Source organism: Octodon degus, unplaced genomic scaffold (assembly GCF_000260255.1).
Source record: "Octodon degus isolate 3935 unplaced genomic scaffold, OctDeg1.0 scaffold00122, whole genome shotgun sequence".
Taxonomy (NCBI): domain Eukaryota; kingdom Metazoa; phylum Chordata; class Mammalia; order Rodentia; family Octodontidae; genus Octodon; species Octodon degus.
The window spans coordinates 1,625,850-1,637,642 of record NW_004524698.1 but is presented as its reverse complement, the minus strand read 5'-3'; the positions used below and the strand labels follow the sequence as shown (position 1 = coordinate 1,637,642).

The 11,793-nt window shown below is 35.1% G+C and overlaps 1 protein-coding gene across 1 annotated transcript in view; it reads left to right on the top strand.

Moving 5' to 3' along the window:
- Positions 1 to 11,793, top strand: part of Vwa8 (von Willebrand factor A domain containing 8) — a 441,297-nt gene that overhangs the window by 109,102 nt on the left and 320,402 nt on the right. The window contains exons 14-15 of the mRNA XM_023700137.1: positions 327 to 440; positions 9,580 to 9,748. Of these exons, the coding sequence (XP_023555905.1) occupies positions 327 to 440; positions 9,580 to 9,748 (283 nt within the window). The remainder of the gene's footprint in view (positions 1 to 326; positions 441 to 9,579; positions 9,749 to 11,793) is intronic.

Here is an 11,793-nt window from a genome sequence, read left to right as displayed (position 1 = left end):
TTCTGTAGAGTTACATTAGATGTATGTGCCAATTGGCTTCCTCATTAATAAATACCTCATGATGAACTTGGCCACTTATTCAGCACTCTCTTCCTTCTTCAACTTCTTCTTATGCATGCCTTTTACTTTCCCCTAAAGAAACTATATTTTTTAAAGCATTATAGTACTAGCCAACCTGAAATTTTGAAAGGTTTTTGTGGCATAATTGTTAGACTTAACTGCCAGCAATAATAGACATGATTAAAATGTTGGCTGTGTAATTCTCCTTCTAATAACATCAGCGTTCAAGCATGATTAATTTCCTGATGTTTTCCTTATCTCATTAGGTTAATCCATGATCGAGAGCTCAGCCTCTATGATGGCTCTAGGCTGCTGAGAGAAGACAGATACATGCGCTTAAAAGAGGAGCTGCAGTTGTCTGACCAGCAACTGCAAGAGAGGTAAATTTGAATACAGTGTTCTTATTAACTTACTGCTAAAAAGTAACATTTTGCATTATGTTTCTAAATCTACCAAAATGACTTTGCACCGCTTAATAATTTGGTATTCTAGGCATGGATAGCACATGCTAGAACTTGAGGTTGTGATCTAAGGTGTACTCTGTACTCTTGCTTTTACATTAGTGGCTGATCTTGGTTTTAAGAAGTAACCTATTCTATGTTTCCTGTCAATTTAGTTAGCCTCTTGTTTTTATCTCGTTAGCAAAACAAAAGCTGGGTCCACAGAGGCAATAACCAAATACAATGGTGAGCCATGAGTGGATCCTGGAATAGGGTACAAGATGAAAATAGCTCTAAAGATAGTTAGAAAGGTTTATATATGTTCTATGTATGTATTACATGATATTGAATTAATATTAATTTTCTTGAATATAATAATGAAATTGTGGTCATGCATGGAATATTCTCTTACTTAGCAGATGCTTACTGAGATGCCTCCTGGATAAGCTAAAAAGTCTACAACTTGTGTCCAAATGATTCAGGAGAAAAAGTTGTATATGTCACATGAACAAAAAGTATCAAGTGAGAGCAAGAACACAAATGTAACATTTTTATAATTGAAAAATCTAGGTGATGAGTATATGAGTGTTCATCTTCTAGTCTTAAATTTTCTGTGTCATTGAAAATCTCAAAATGAAAGATTTAACAGAAAATACTTTTCAGATCATATTGTACTTTCCCTTAGAAGAGGTTTGGCAGGTATAAGTTAGTTTTCATGTTTATTGACATCTTAATACAGTTAGAGATTGGCATGTTGGAGATCTCTTGCTCACTTAATCTGACATTTAATCAAAGCTTTCCCACTTTCCAAAGGGCCTCATATTTAAAACAAGACTATCCTACAAAAAGTAATAAAGTGTATTCACTATTGAGTTTACATTTCAGCGAAATGTTTTAAAAGCATTTCCTTGACATTTTTTCTTAGAGGAGAAATGTTAAGCTCCTTACTACCTCTGTACAAGTTATTGGTAATTTCTCTTGATTATGTAACTGCTTATTGTTCTGTGGTATCTCTCTCCTTTCATATATTTAGTTTATAACATTCGGTTTTTGTACATTATTTGCGTGTGAATCACCAGAGAAGAGTTTATATTTTCAGAAAGGTGAATCAGGGCAGTTGGGCAATAGCTCATAGCAAGTTGCCCAGGTGGCTTCCCTTAGGGCATCAGGAGCACTGTACTTGTCACTGAGTATCCAGGAAAGGACAACCCTATTCTACAAAGTGGATCAAGTTCTCCCTTGGGGGTTACAGGCACTTGTACAAATGAAAATGCTTTCAGGAGTGTAGTGCCCCGAGCCGCAAATGGGTAGTCCGAAATGTCCAGCTCAGTATGGTCAGGCTGTGTCTGTCTCACAAACACAAGCCTGGCTTGCTTCAATTCCCAGAGGCGAGGCTGAGAAATTAGAGGCAAACAACACTTGCTGTCCTCCACAAACTCTTGAAAACTTTTATTTGACTCTTTACCAGTGTTACTCATGCATGAAACTTGAGCCCGATAGAGTTTTGAGAAACAGATTTTCAAAGTGTTTAATGAAAAATATCAGTCCCTTGGCATGATTCTATGACTGTCTTTTATTTTCTACTTCTCATACCACTCTCAACTGTTAGCTGTTTCTTTCAGTACTTATCTCTTTATCAATAAACAATATATTTTCAGTAATATTTCTTGATTTATGTTTTATTGGTCTGTTGATGTCCTCATTAAAAAAAACGTTTAGCTCTCTGACCACTTCTTTCTCATGGATATTTCCATTCCCCCATTCATCCTAATGAGTTGTATAACTTTTATTTAAGCTTTGTTCAATTTTTACATGATTATGACATTATAAAAGTATAGTACAATACAGTATAGTACAACAAAGCTGAGCCATTTAGTAAACAGTACTAAAATTAGTTTCCTTTCATACATACATCATATTTTTTCTGAAGCTAGCAATTATTATACCTAAATATGAAGAGAGAACTATAAATAAGTAATTCCAAATGCAATTTTATAGGTTAGAGTAAAGGCCTATATAGTAATGGTATGGAAATACCAAAAAGGAAGTGCCCCTGTTTTCTATATGTGTATATCACATTGTCATTCCAAACATGTCCTCTATTGTCAAAATCTTTCAGCACATTCAGGCACATCCAATATTTATCAATTACATTTTTAAAATCAATTTTGTCTTTCATAGTATGTTTTGACAAATCCCGATTTGGACTTGTTCTTATGTATAGCTCTCACATCATCTTGCTCGTCTTCCTGCTTCTAATTTCCTGGTATCCTCTGACTTCCTTGTACCTTTCATCCTTTGGATATATGGTGAACCTTCTGGGCTAAACTTGTAATTTTCATTTCATTTCTGTTTTTTTGTTTGTTTGTTTGTTTGTTTGTTTGTTTTTATCAATCTGTTGTGGCTTCATTAACATTTCAGAGACAAGATTTTCTAGCACTGATTCTCCTCTCTTGTTTAAGTTATTTCTACAGTTGAAAGCCTGATTCTTTTCACTATTCCTTCTTTATTGCCCAGAAATTTTATTTTCCTAGGATAACAGACAGTTTTTATTTGGTTCAGAATAGTCATTATATAGAATCTACTTCTTTCTTATAGTATGGGATGCTAATAAATTTCTTTACCATTTCCTGGTTAACTTTAATTTAATTTTATAATCCATTAGTTTTTAGAATCAGCTGTCTGTATTTCTTTCAGAGTTGTATTTATTGGGTAACAACTTGTTACTGTGTTCATTGCCTAACAAGTTGACTAAAAGGACACAGTAATGTAAAAAGCAAGAAATTTATATTTAGCAAAGAAAAATTTATTTGATGAGCTTTTCTTATGAGTAATATGACCAATTATGTATGAGTTGATTCTATATCCTGTGGCTCTTGGCTTTAGCATTTGAAACATAAATTACAAGTTCATGACTAAAATTGCTTTATTTCGTTTCTGCACTTAATTACAGAACTGAAGTTCAGCAAACTACAGTTCTTTAGAGTATTTAAACATACTTAGCTTTCACTTAATTTTTTATTGCTGCTGTGTTTGTTATGGGGATGATAGGGGCAAAAGATCAAGGGTAGAATTACAAGAAAGGCTTTTATTCTGTTTTCTAAGGAGGAGGGTGCTGGAGAGATGAGGATGGTGGTCAGCAGTAGTATGTCACTTGCAGCTGCCTGGCAGAAATAACAGCTGTAATGGTCTTGCACAAATAAATAAGTCTTCCAAGCATATCAGGATTCCAAGAACAACTTCCAGTCTATGGACTAATAAGTAATAATCCAAAGAGCTAATTTTAAAGCTAGTAAGCTACAGTTTAACTATAGCTATTCCAGCTACAGTTTTGGAGTGATGTAATTAAACTTGACTATCATAATGGTAATCTCTAGGGTCAGTTGCTCTCTGGGTGCCAAGAATTGTATCCAGGTGACTCTTACCTGTGGACTGATGGTTGGGTACAACTGATTTGGACAGTACAGGTATCTGTTACAGATAGTACTACTTTGTTTTTCCTTCAGGTTATTTATTGGTAGTCACTACCTTCTGTAATAACCACATATGAAGACAGACAGATAGACACATGAACAAATAAATAAAACTCAGTTTTTCAATGTCAGAGGTGAGGTCTGTAGTAGAAAGTGCTATGGAAACACAGAAGAGGAAGTGACTAGTAACTCCTTGAAAAGTTAGGAAAGACTCCAGACCACTGCTTAAGTTGGCATTTCCTGGGTCTTGCTCCTTCCTCTTTCTTTTTCTTTTTTTTCCTTGTCTCTTGTTTTCATTTATTACCCTTTTTTTTTTAAACAAGCATTTACTTGAGAGACAGTATGGCAGTGATTGGTATGACATGACAAGCAGTACGTATTTAGGAGACCAGGATGACAGGCATTCCAAGCAAGATACATTGCTATCTTCAGTGCAGTTGCTTAGTTCACAGTTATCAGCATATATAGTTAGTCAGGGTAAGAATCCTACCAATTCACCACTAATTTCAAAAGCCTGCTGAATGGGCCGCGGAGATGGCTCAGTGGAATAAGCGCTTCCCTGGCAAGCACAAGGGCCTGAGTTCAATCCCCCGTTCTGCAAAACAAAAACAAACCAAAAACAAAAAACAAAAACAAAAAACAACCTGCTGAAGATTCTCAGGATCATTCCCTTAACCATCTTGTGCACATAAATGTCTGGCTTTGCCCCTGTCATGTTTTCTAGCTTTTCTCCTTGCTCTTTCTTCACTGTCTAATCCTTAAGTTCTCACTTTTCTTTTAATTGTGTTATACCTTTCCATTTTTATTTCTTTTGAGTTCTTATACTAGGGAAACTATATGATATTTACACATGTGGGTCTGCTTTATTTTTAAACAATGGAGTATTACTCAACTATAAAGAATGATAAACTCAAAGCCTCTATATTTAAGTAGATGCCACTTGAAGATATACTCATAAGTGAAATAAACCAGCCTTGCTTTTTCTTGAGCATTCTCTTCCACTCTCCTGTACTTCCCTATCATGAATACAATGAGCACTCTTCAAAAGCTTTTTACACTTTATTTCTGTCCTAAGTGCCTTGTGACTATTATATATCTTCCCTTACATGTCACAGGGGAATTCTAAGATCATTTCTACAAATCCACTATTTCTCTTGAATTCTTTAATTCTATGAAAAAACTTGCTGTACTTACACCTAGCCAAGATGTTTAGTGCCTAGTCCATAATTGTGATCATATGACTATTTAAGCCCTTGAGTAATTTCCCTCACCTGCGGTGCCCAGGCCAACACTTATTCAGTCTTATCTTTTGCTTTTCAGACCTAGTCTAGCTAATTTCTGCTGTTTCTCTAGTAGTGGCTTCTTCGGTGAAACCTTCTCTGACATTCCTCTGGCTCCTTCTTGGGCCAAGGCTGTGTCTTTGGCTCTAGACTCAGTTTGGTAAACCTGGTTCTTCTTCCAGATTGGAGCAGTTTTCAAAATTATATTTATTAAGATTTTTTGGTTATAAGTAATCAAAAAGTCAAGTTGTCACAAAATGAATTTATTAATACCTCACATAATGAGGTGAAGGTCAGGGATACATACAGTTGAACCTCAGGAAATAACTAGGACCAGAGATTTTAATGTTGTCAGAACTCTGTCATGCCTCTATATTTTATTTCTTTGTTTCTTTTTTTTATGTATTTGGTGCAGGGTCTCATTATACAGCTTGATACATAATGGTTCTCCTGTTTTCAGTCTCCCAGTGCTGGGATTACAGGCATGCGCCACTACGCCCAATCTCTGTGTCAGTGGCCAGCATGAAACCTAGTTTCCGAATATAGTAATTATATTTGATTCCTCTGCTAAATTTCATTGTTTACTCACTTTTATCCAAGATTGTTCACCTTAATAATTTCCAGAATGCTTTTCAGACTTTTATATTTTTTTGCAGGTAACCATATACCTAACACTTTCTTGGAAATATTGGAAACTTCTTTAGTGTAAGATACCAATAATGGTGGTTAGAAATAGTGTGATGACCACACACATCAGATATCAACAATGCCTGCATTTCATGCAGGAAATATGGACCAAAATAGAATAGCTTCCTTTAATGAGAAAAACTTATTTTGGGGGAAGGAGGGCATACAAATCCTACTGGCTGCTAAATGTGTCTCTTCCTGTTGATGTCAAAAACATAGGTAGGTAGAGTGACAATTTCTCTGTTCCAGTGGTTCATTTCATCATGAAGGCTACTGGCTTTCTCAGGGAAGTAATAAGGATTAGTGGGCTAGTCTTGGTTATACTTAGATATGCTCTAATATTTTTGTGTTTTTATTGAATGTTTTATTAGTTGTTATGTAGCATTGAAAACAGTTTCTAATCTTTTAGTCTTTATTGATTAGTGATGAACCATCTTTGCATATCTGAAGACCATATTTGGTAAATTGGATTCTCTGAGCCCTTTTGCATTTATTCTTCCTATGTTTAAAGACAGATAGGATCTGAACATTCTCTCCTCTCTTCCCAGAAGTCTTAGGATCTCTTTTCCTGCAAATTAGGTCATGCAAATTCGTAATGAAATTCAAGATAGATGCAAGATTTTATGCCTCAAAATAAAAAGCCTTAAGGAAATTTTGATTTTGAAAATAATGCTGAACTTTTTTATGGTCAATGAACAATTTGTGCCTGCGAAGGGGTAGTTATTTGTTACTATATGTCTTGAGGTTTTCTTTTTAATACAGAAACTACATCTCCTTTCACAAATTCATTCCAGAACAGATTTAGACTATCTTTTGGCTGGGAAAACATTATTTCAGTTTTTATCACTTACTTTGGTTTGTCAGTTACATCAAAGATATTCATAAAGTTTTGTATAGTAATGGTTATTTTAAAAAAGCAATATACATTTATTTATTTAGTATCTACGTTCTTCCAAGTGTTGCATTATATCTTGCATTATAGAACAACACATTAGGAATGTGTCCATGCAGTTTACTTAATTGCAAAGAAGAAGGAAATCATGGATGCATATAGAATTGTATAAGCTCTAGGTTTTGAATTTGAGCAGTAGTAGTATAATATAGATGGCTAATTGCAAAGTAAACTCTTATTCCAGCATATGATTGATGTCATTAAAGAAACGTTCTCTATTATTCTTTCAAGTTTCTTACTACACAAATTCAACAAAAGTGAACCACTGGGTTTTCTTGAAGTCTTTCTTAATTAAAAGGCTTGTTAAGATGCAATTGATGTATAGTAACCAGAATATATAAAGTGTGCAACTGAATAATTTTTGACATGTCAAACTGTGCAATCTCTAGGTTTTGAATTGGAACATTAGTGTAATAGTATAGAAAGTTAATGTCAAAAACACCTGTATTATTCTTGCAAGTTTCTTACAACACAAATTCAACAAAAATGAACCATGGGAGTTTATTGAAGTCTTTTTAATTAAAAGCTTTGTTGAGATGTAATTGACATAATAAATAGTGCACATGTTCTCATATTCATGTATCATTTCCTTTAGCTGTGATATTCATTACACACTGGTTTGTCAGATCACCCTAAAAACTATGTAGCAGATCTTTTGCTCTCTATTTTTCAGACTTGAGGAATCTCAGAATCAGGAAATGACTTTCCATATGACCTATTTGTATGCAAGGAAGCCTTTGGGAAGAACCTAGAAAACAAAAAGGTCCTTCTCATCCTGTTATTCATTAGTTTGGTGTCTGTTTTTATCTTCAGCACACACTTCTCTGTCTAGCACATCAGCTCGGAAACTGCCCTTTTCAATTTTGGCCCATTCATTCAAGTACCTAGTATAAGCCAACACTAAAAAGCAAGTTATAGACAGTGTATGTCCATGCAGTGAGCATCACTTTATTTAAAGTCAAAGCACCTAGCTTGCTCTCACTTCAGTTGCTCTTCTAGTCTTAACTTTACAGTTCAGCTGTGCTATACCTACTTCCTGATCTCTTAAAGATGTACATTAGACTTCTCATTTTAGCTTGCTTGTTAGATTTTGATGTTGTTCATTCCTGATTTGCTATTCCTTACTATCTTAAAGAGAATCTACATCTGCTGCTTTAATTTTTTACAGGCAAACCAGGCTGTGTCTCCCATCCTTTTGCCCTAATTAGGAGTCAGAAAGATCAAGGATGAATCCAACATCTGTTGCCAGGCTTTTGGGCAGAGTTGCTTGTATTAATAACAAACCACTTAGCCAGAGTGGAAAACAGAATAACTTACCTCTTTAACTTTCTACTCCTAGAATTTCTCATGTCTCCTATCTGTTATATGACCAATTACTAGCAGTCCTGAGTGACCCTTCTATCCTCAGAACTTTCAGGCACTATATGTTGTTATCCTTCCCTGTTCTCCAAAAATAACTTTTTAGTACATATTCCCTGAGCCCCGAGAGAACATCTATAAATAAATTTTTTAAACCTAAAGATGAAATAATATCTGGTATTTTTCATCAATTCATCCAGCTCTTTCATGTGGCCATGAATAAAATTGCTTTTCCCTGCCTTCCTCATTGTAATCTTCCCTCTAAAATTACAGGTCACAAGGTTAGGGATGCAAGTCCACCTGCCTACTGTCAATGCCCCTTTCTCTTTAGCTGAACTCTTGAAAGTCTGATTCTCATCTGATTTTTTCTATTCATAGTCTGTTCTGCCTTTTGGCATTTTAACTGCCCAATCATTTAGCTCTTGAATTCTCGTGTAACAAGATGCCAGTTATATTTTTGTTTTTCTGAAAATTATGGTGAACACTTGAGTTTCATTTTTTCTTTTTTCTCTGCAAGAACTATAGCTTCTAAAAGTACATTTCTGTTGGGTTTTCTAACTAGCCATAGCACTGATGAAGAATTGACAATATCACCTGCCTGATAAGATTATAATAAGGATTTCTAATTCCTGTCCAAATGCAATTCACGTTATTCCACTAATTACAGGAAGTCTTATCTTGTTCTTCCATGTATCCAGGAATATTTACATGATTTTTCAGATTTTCTGGCAGAAATTTGGTAAAGGATTATTTTAAAAATCATAGCATCTTTATAGCAATAAGAAGAGCAAATTATGTTAAATTTTGATTTTACCTTTTTAAGACCTAAAGTTGTTTTTTTTTTTTTTTTTTTTTTTTGCTGATCCAAGGTTAATTTAAACCTAAATTAAATTTAGGTTCAATTTAGAACCTAAATTTTTCAAATTTTGAAAAGTTTTCCCCCCATAAATCACAGCTCTTTTGTGTTTTAATGACTGGTACAGAGTAAGATCCTTGAAAGATAGGAGATTTTGAACTGGATGGGATTTTATTTCAAGGGACTTTGGAGAAAATTTACTGTAAGCATAGCAGCATATCAAAAGCAGTGGTTTGTGTGAGTACTGGAGTTTCATAAGTAGCTACTGCACAACATTTTTTAGCAGTGATTATTTCACTTCTGTTAATGTTAGGGCCTTGGGGTGTCCTGACTTTTCCTCTACAGTCATTCTTGAGGTGATAACTTTGACATTATTAATAGAGTAATAAGCTTATCAGTGCCTGGGAATCAGCTACCATGACTTAATTTCTAATGTGTAAGGTGATATGTTCTTATTTTGCTTCCCTTTCAGATCTATTTTTCCCATCCACCCTTCCTTCAGAATCATTGCCTTGGCAGAGCCCCCTGTTATTGGAAGCACAGCCCAGCAGTGGCTGGGGCCAGAATTCTTAACAATGTTCTTTTTCCATTATATGAAACCACTTGTGAAAAGTGAAGAAATCCAAGTGATTAAAGAAATGGTAAGAGAGACTCGCACTAGCCTAGTGTCTCTACTTTGGTTCTTCTTTTAAGATACAAGCTAGAGCAGAGTTGGACCTTTTTTCTCCTCATTTAGTCCCATTTTTTTTTTCCTTTAACAGTATATGTCAATAGTTTTCAAATTTTAACATTTTCAGAATCATTTGGAGGGCTTGATATTTCTGAACTCCATGGCTTTTGAGTCAGGAGATTTCAAATGTATGCAGCAATTTGCATTTCTGATAGGCTCTTAGCTGACTCCAAGATACTGCTTGTTTAGGGACCACACTCTGACAACTACAGATGCAGGCTACCTCTCCCCTACCCTCATGTGGAGGAAGCTTTTCATTTTCTTTTCCTTTTATATTCAGTTAAAAGTGATTTTTTGAAGCTCCTACTATAAAGATATGTCAGAAATATTTTCATTCTCACTCAGCTCTTGGGAGGCTGTAAACAGGCGGATCACTACTAGTCTGATCTGTGCAGTGAGACCCTGTAGACCTTGTCCTAAAATACAAAAAAAAAAAATCATTCTCAGAGTTTACAGACAATAGTAAATAGTCCAAGTCTCCTCAGGATGGTAATAAAATCAACTGACCATCTGGTCGCTTCTCCTGTGTGTATGAGCTATTATTTCTATGTGTGCCTTAATCAGATATTGTGATTAGCACTTCTGGAATCCAGAACTACACTATTTAGTATAATAGCACTAACCTTGTTAAATTAAAAATTTTTGAAAACTCAGTTTTTTGGTCATGTTTCAGGTGCTCCATAGCTATGTGGTGGACTTTTGGCTATTAGTATTAGTACAGATAAAGAAAATTTATATCATTAGAGAAAATTTTATTGGATGTTGCTATTCTAAATTGCTGATAATTAACTTTTATAGAAATGTACTCATTCCCTTTGAAATAGAGTGAATTGATTAATCTGAAATATTATGAACATAGTTATAGATATGGACACCTGCTTTAATGTCCAGCAACTTGACTCTAAATGTCAAATTCATTGCATATTAATTTCCAGATCTTAGATAAGTTACACTGTTAATTATAATTTATATGAAAATGATGCTAAAGCTATTTATTATACCACAAAATGGGCTTCAAGAATAAATGTATGGAATAAAATTTGTATTTAAAAATATCCACTTAACGGCCAGCCAAATAGCTCAGTGGATTAAAGTACCTGCAAGCAGGCACAGGGGCCGGGGGTTCAATCCCTGGGCATGCTGTGCCAGACCCGCCCCAGGGGTGCACTGAGACACCAATTGAGACTGGCTGTGGTGGTATGTGCCTGTAAGCCCAGCTCTTGGGAGACTGTAAACAGGTGGATCACTATGAGTCTGATCTAGCAGTGAGACCCTGAACACCCTGTAGACACTTCCTTTTTTTAAAAAATAATTTTATTGAGAAACAAATAGCAATGAGACAGTTTCAAAACCAATTGGTGGGACAGTTTCAATAATAAATGCATTGTACATTGTTGTCTCAGTGCTTATTTATTATACAAGATGCAGTCCACAGCACTGTTAGAATAAAGATTCTTATTCATTGAATTAAGAGAAGGTAGCTGTGTATATATCCTAACTATTTTGAATATACAGATACAAAATGGTCCTTCATTTGTATCCCCTTTGTTTAGTTTTGTCAGATAGGGTATTCCATTGTCATTTAAATATTGTAGGTGCATGAATTCAGCAGAATATTCCAATATAGTACAGTAGTCCATAATAGTAGTGGGTCATCTGCAGGCCTGGCAGTGTCAGAAGTTGTTGACCTGAGCCTTTTACAACCTAGCATACCAACATGGCTTCACCCCTTCTACCTCGTTTTTATACTTTTCTGCTGGATGGTTAAGACCAAGATAAAGCAAGACCTATATTACAAAAAATGTAACTTTTGTATCTGATAAGGTCAGTCAAGTCCTCTCAGGATTTATCCTGAAACCTTGTACCACACTTTGTAGATCCTTTGTCAGTGTCAGCCATGTGGATGAGTCACAGCCATTGCTTGACCAATTTGCTCTCTGTGAAAGCCTGAGAGAA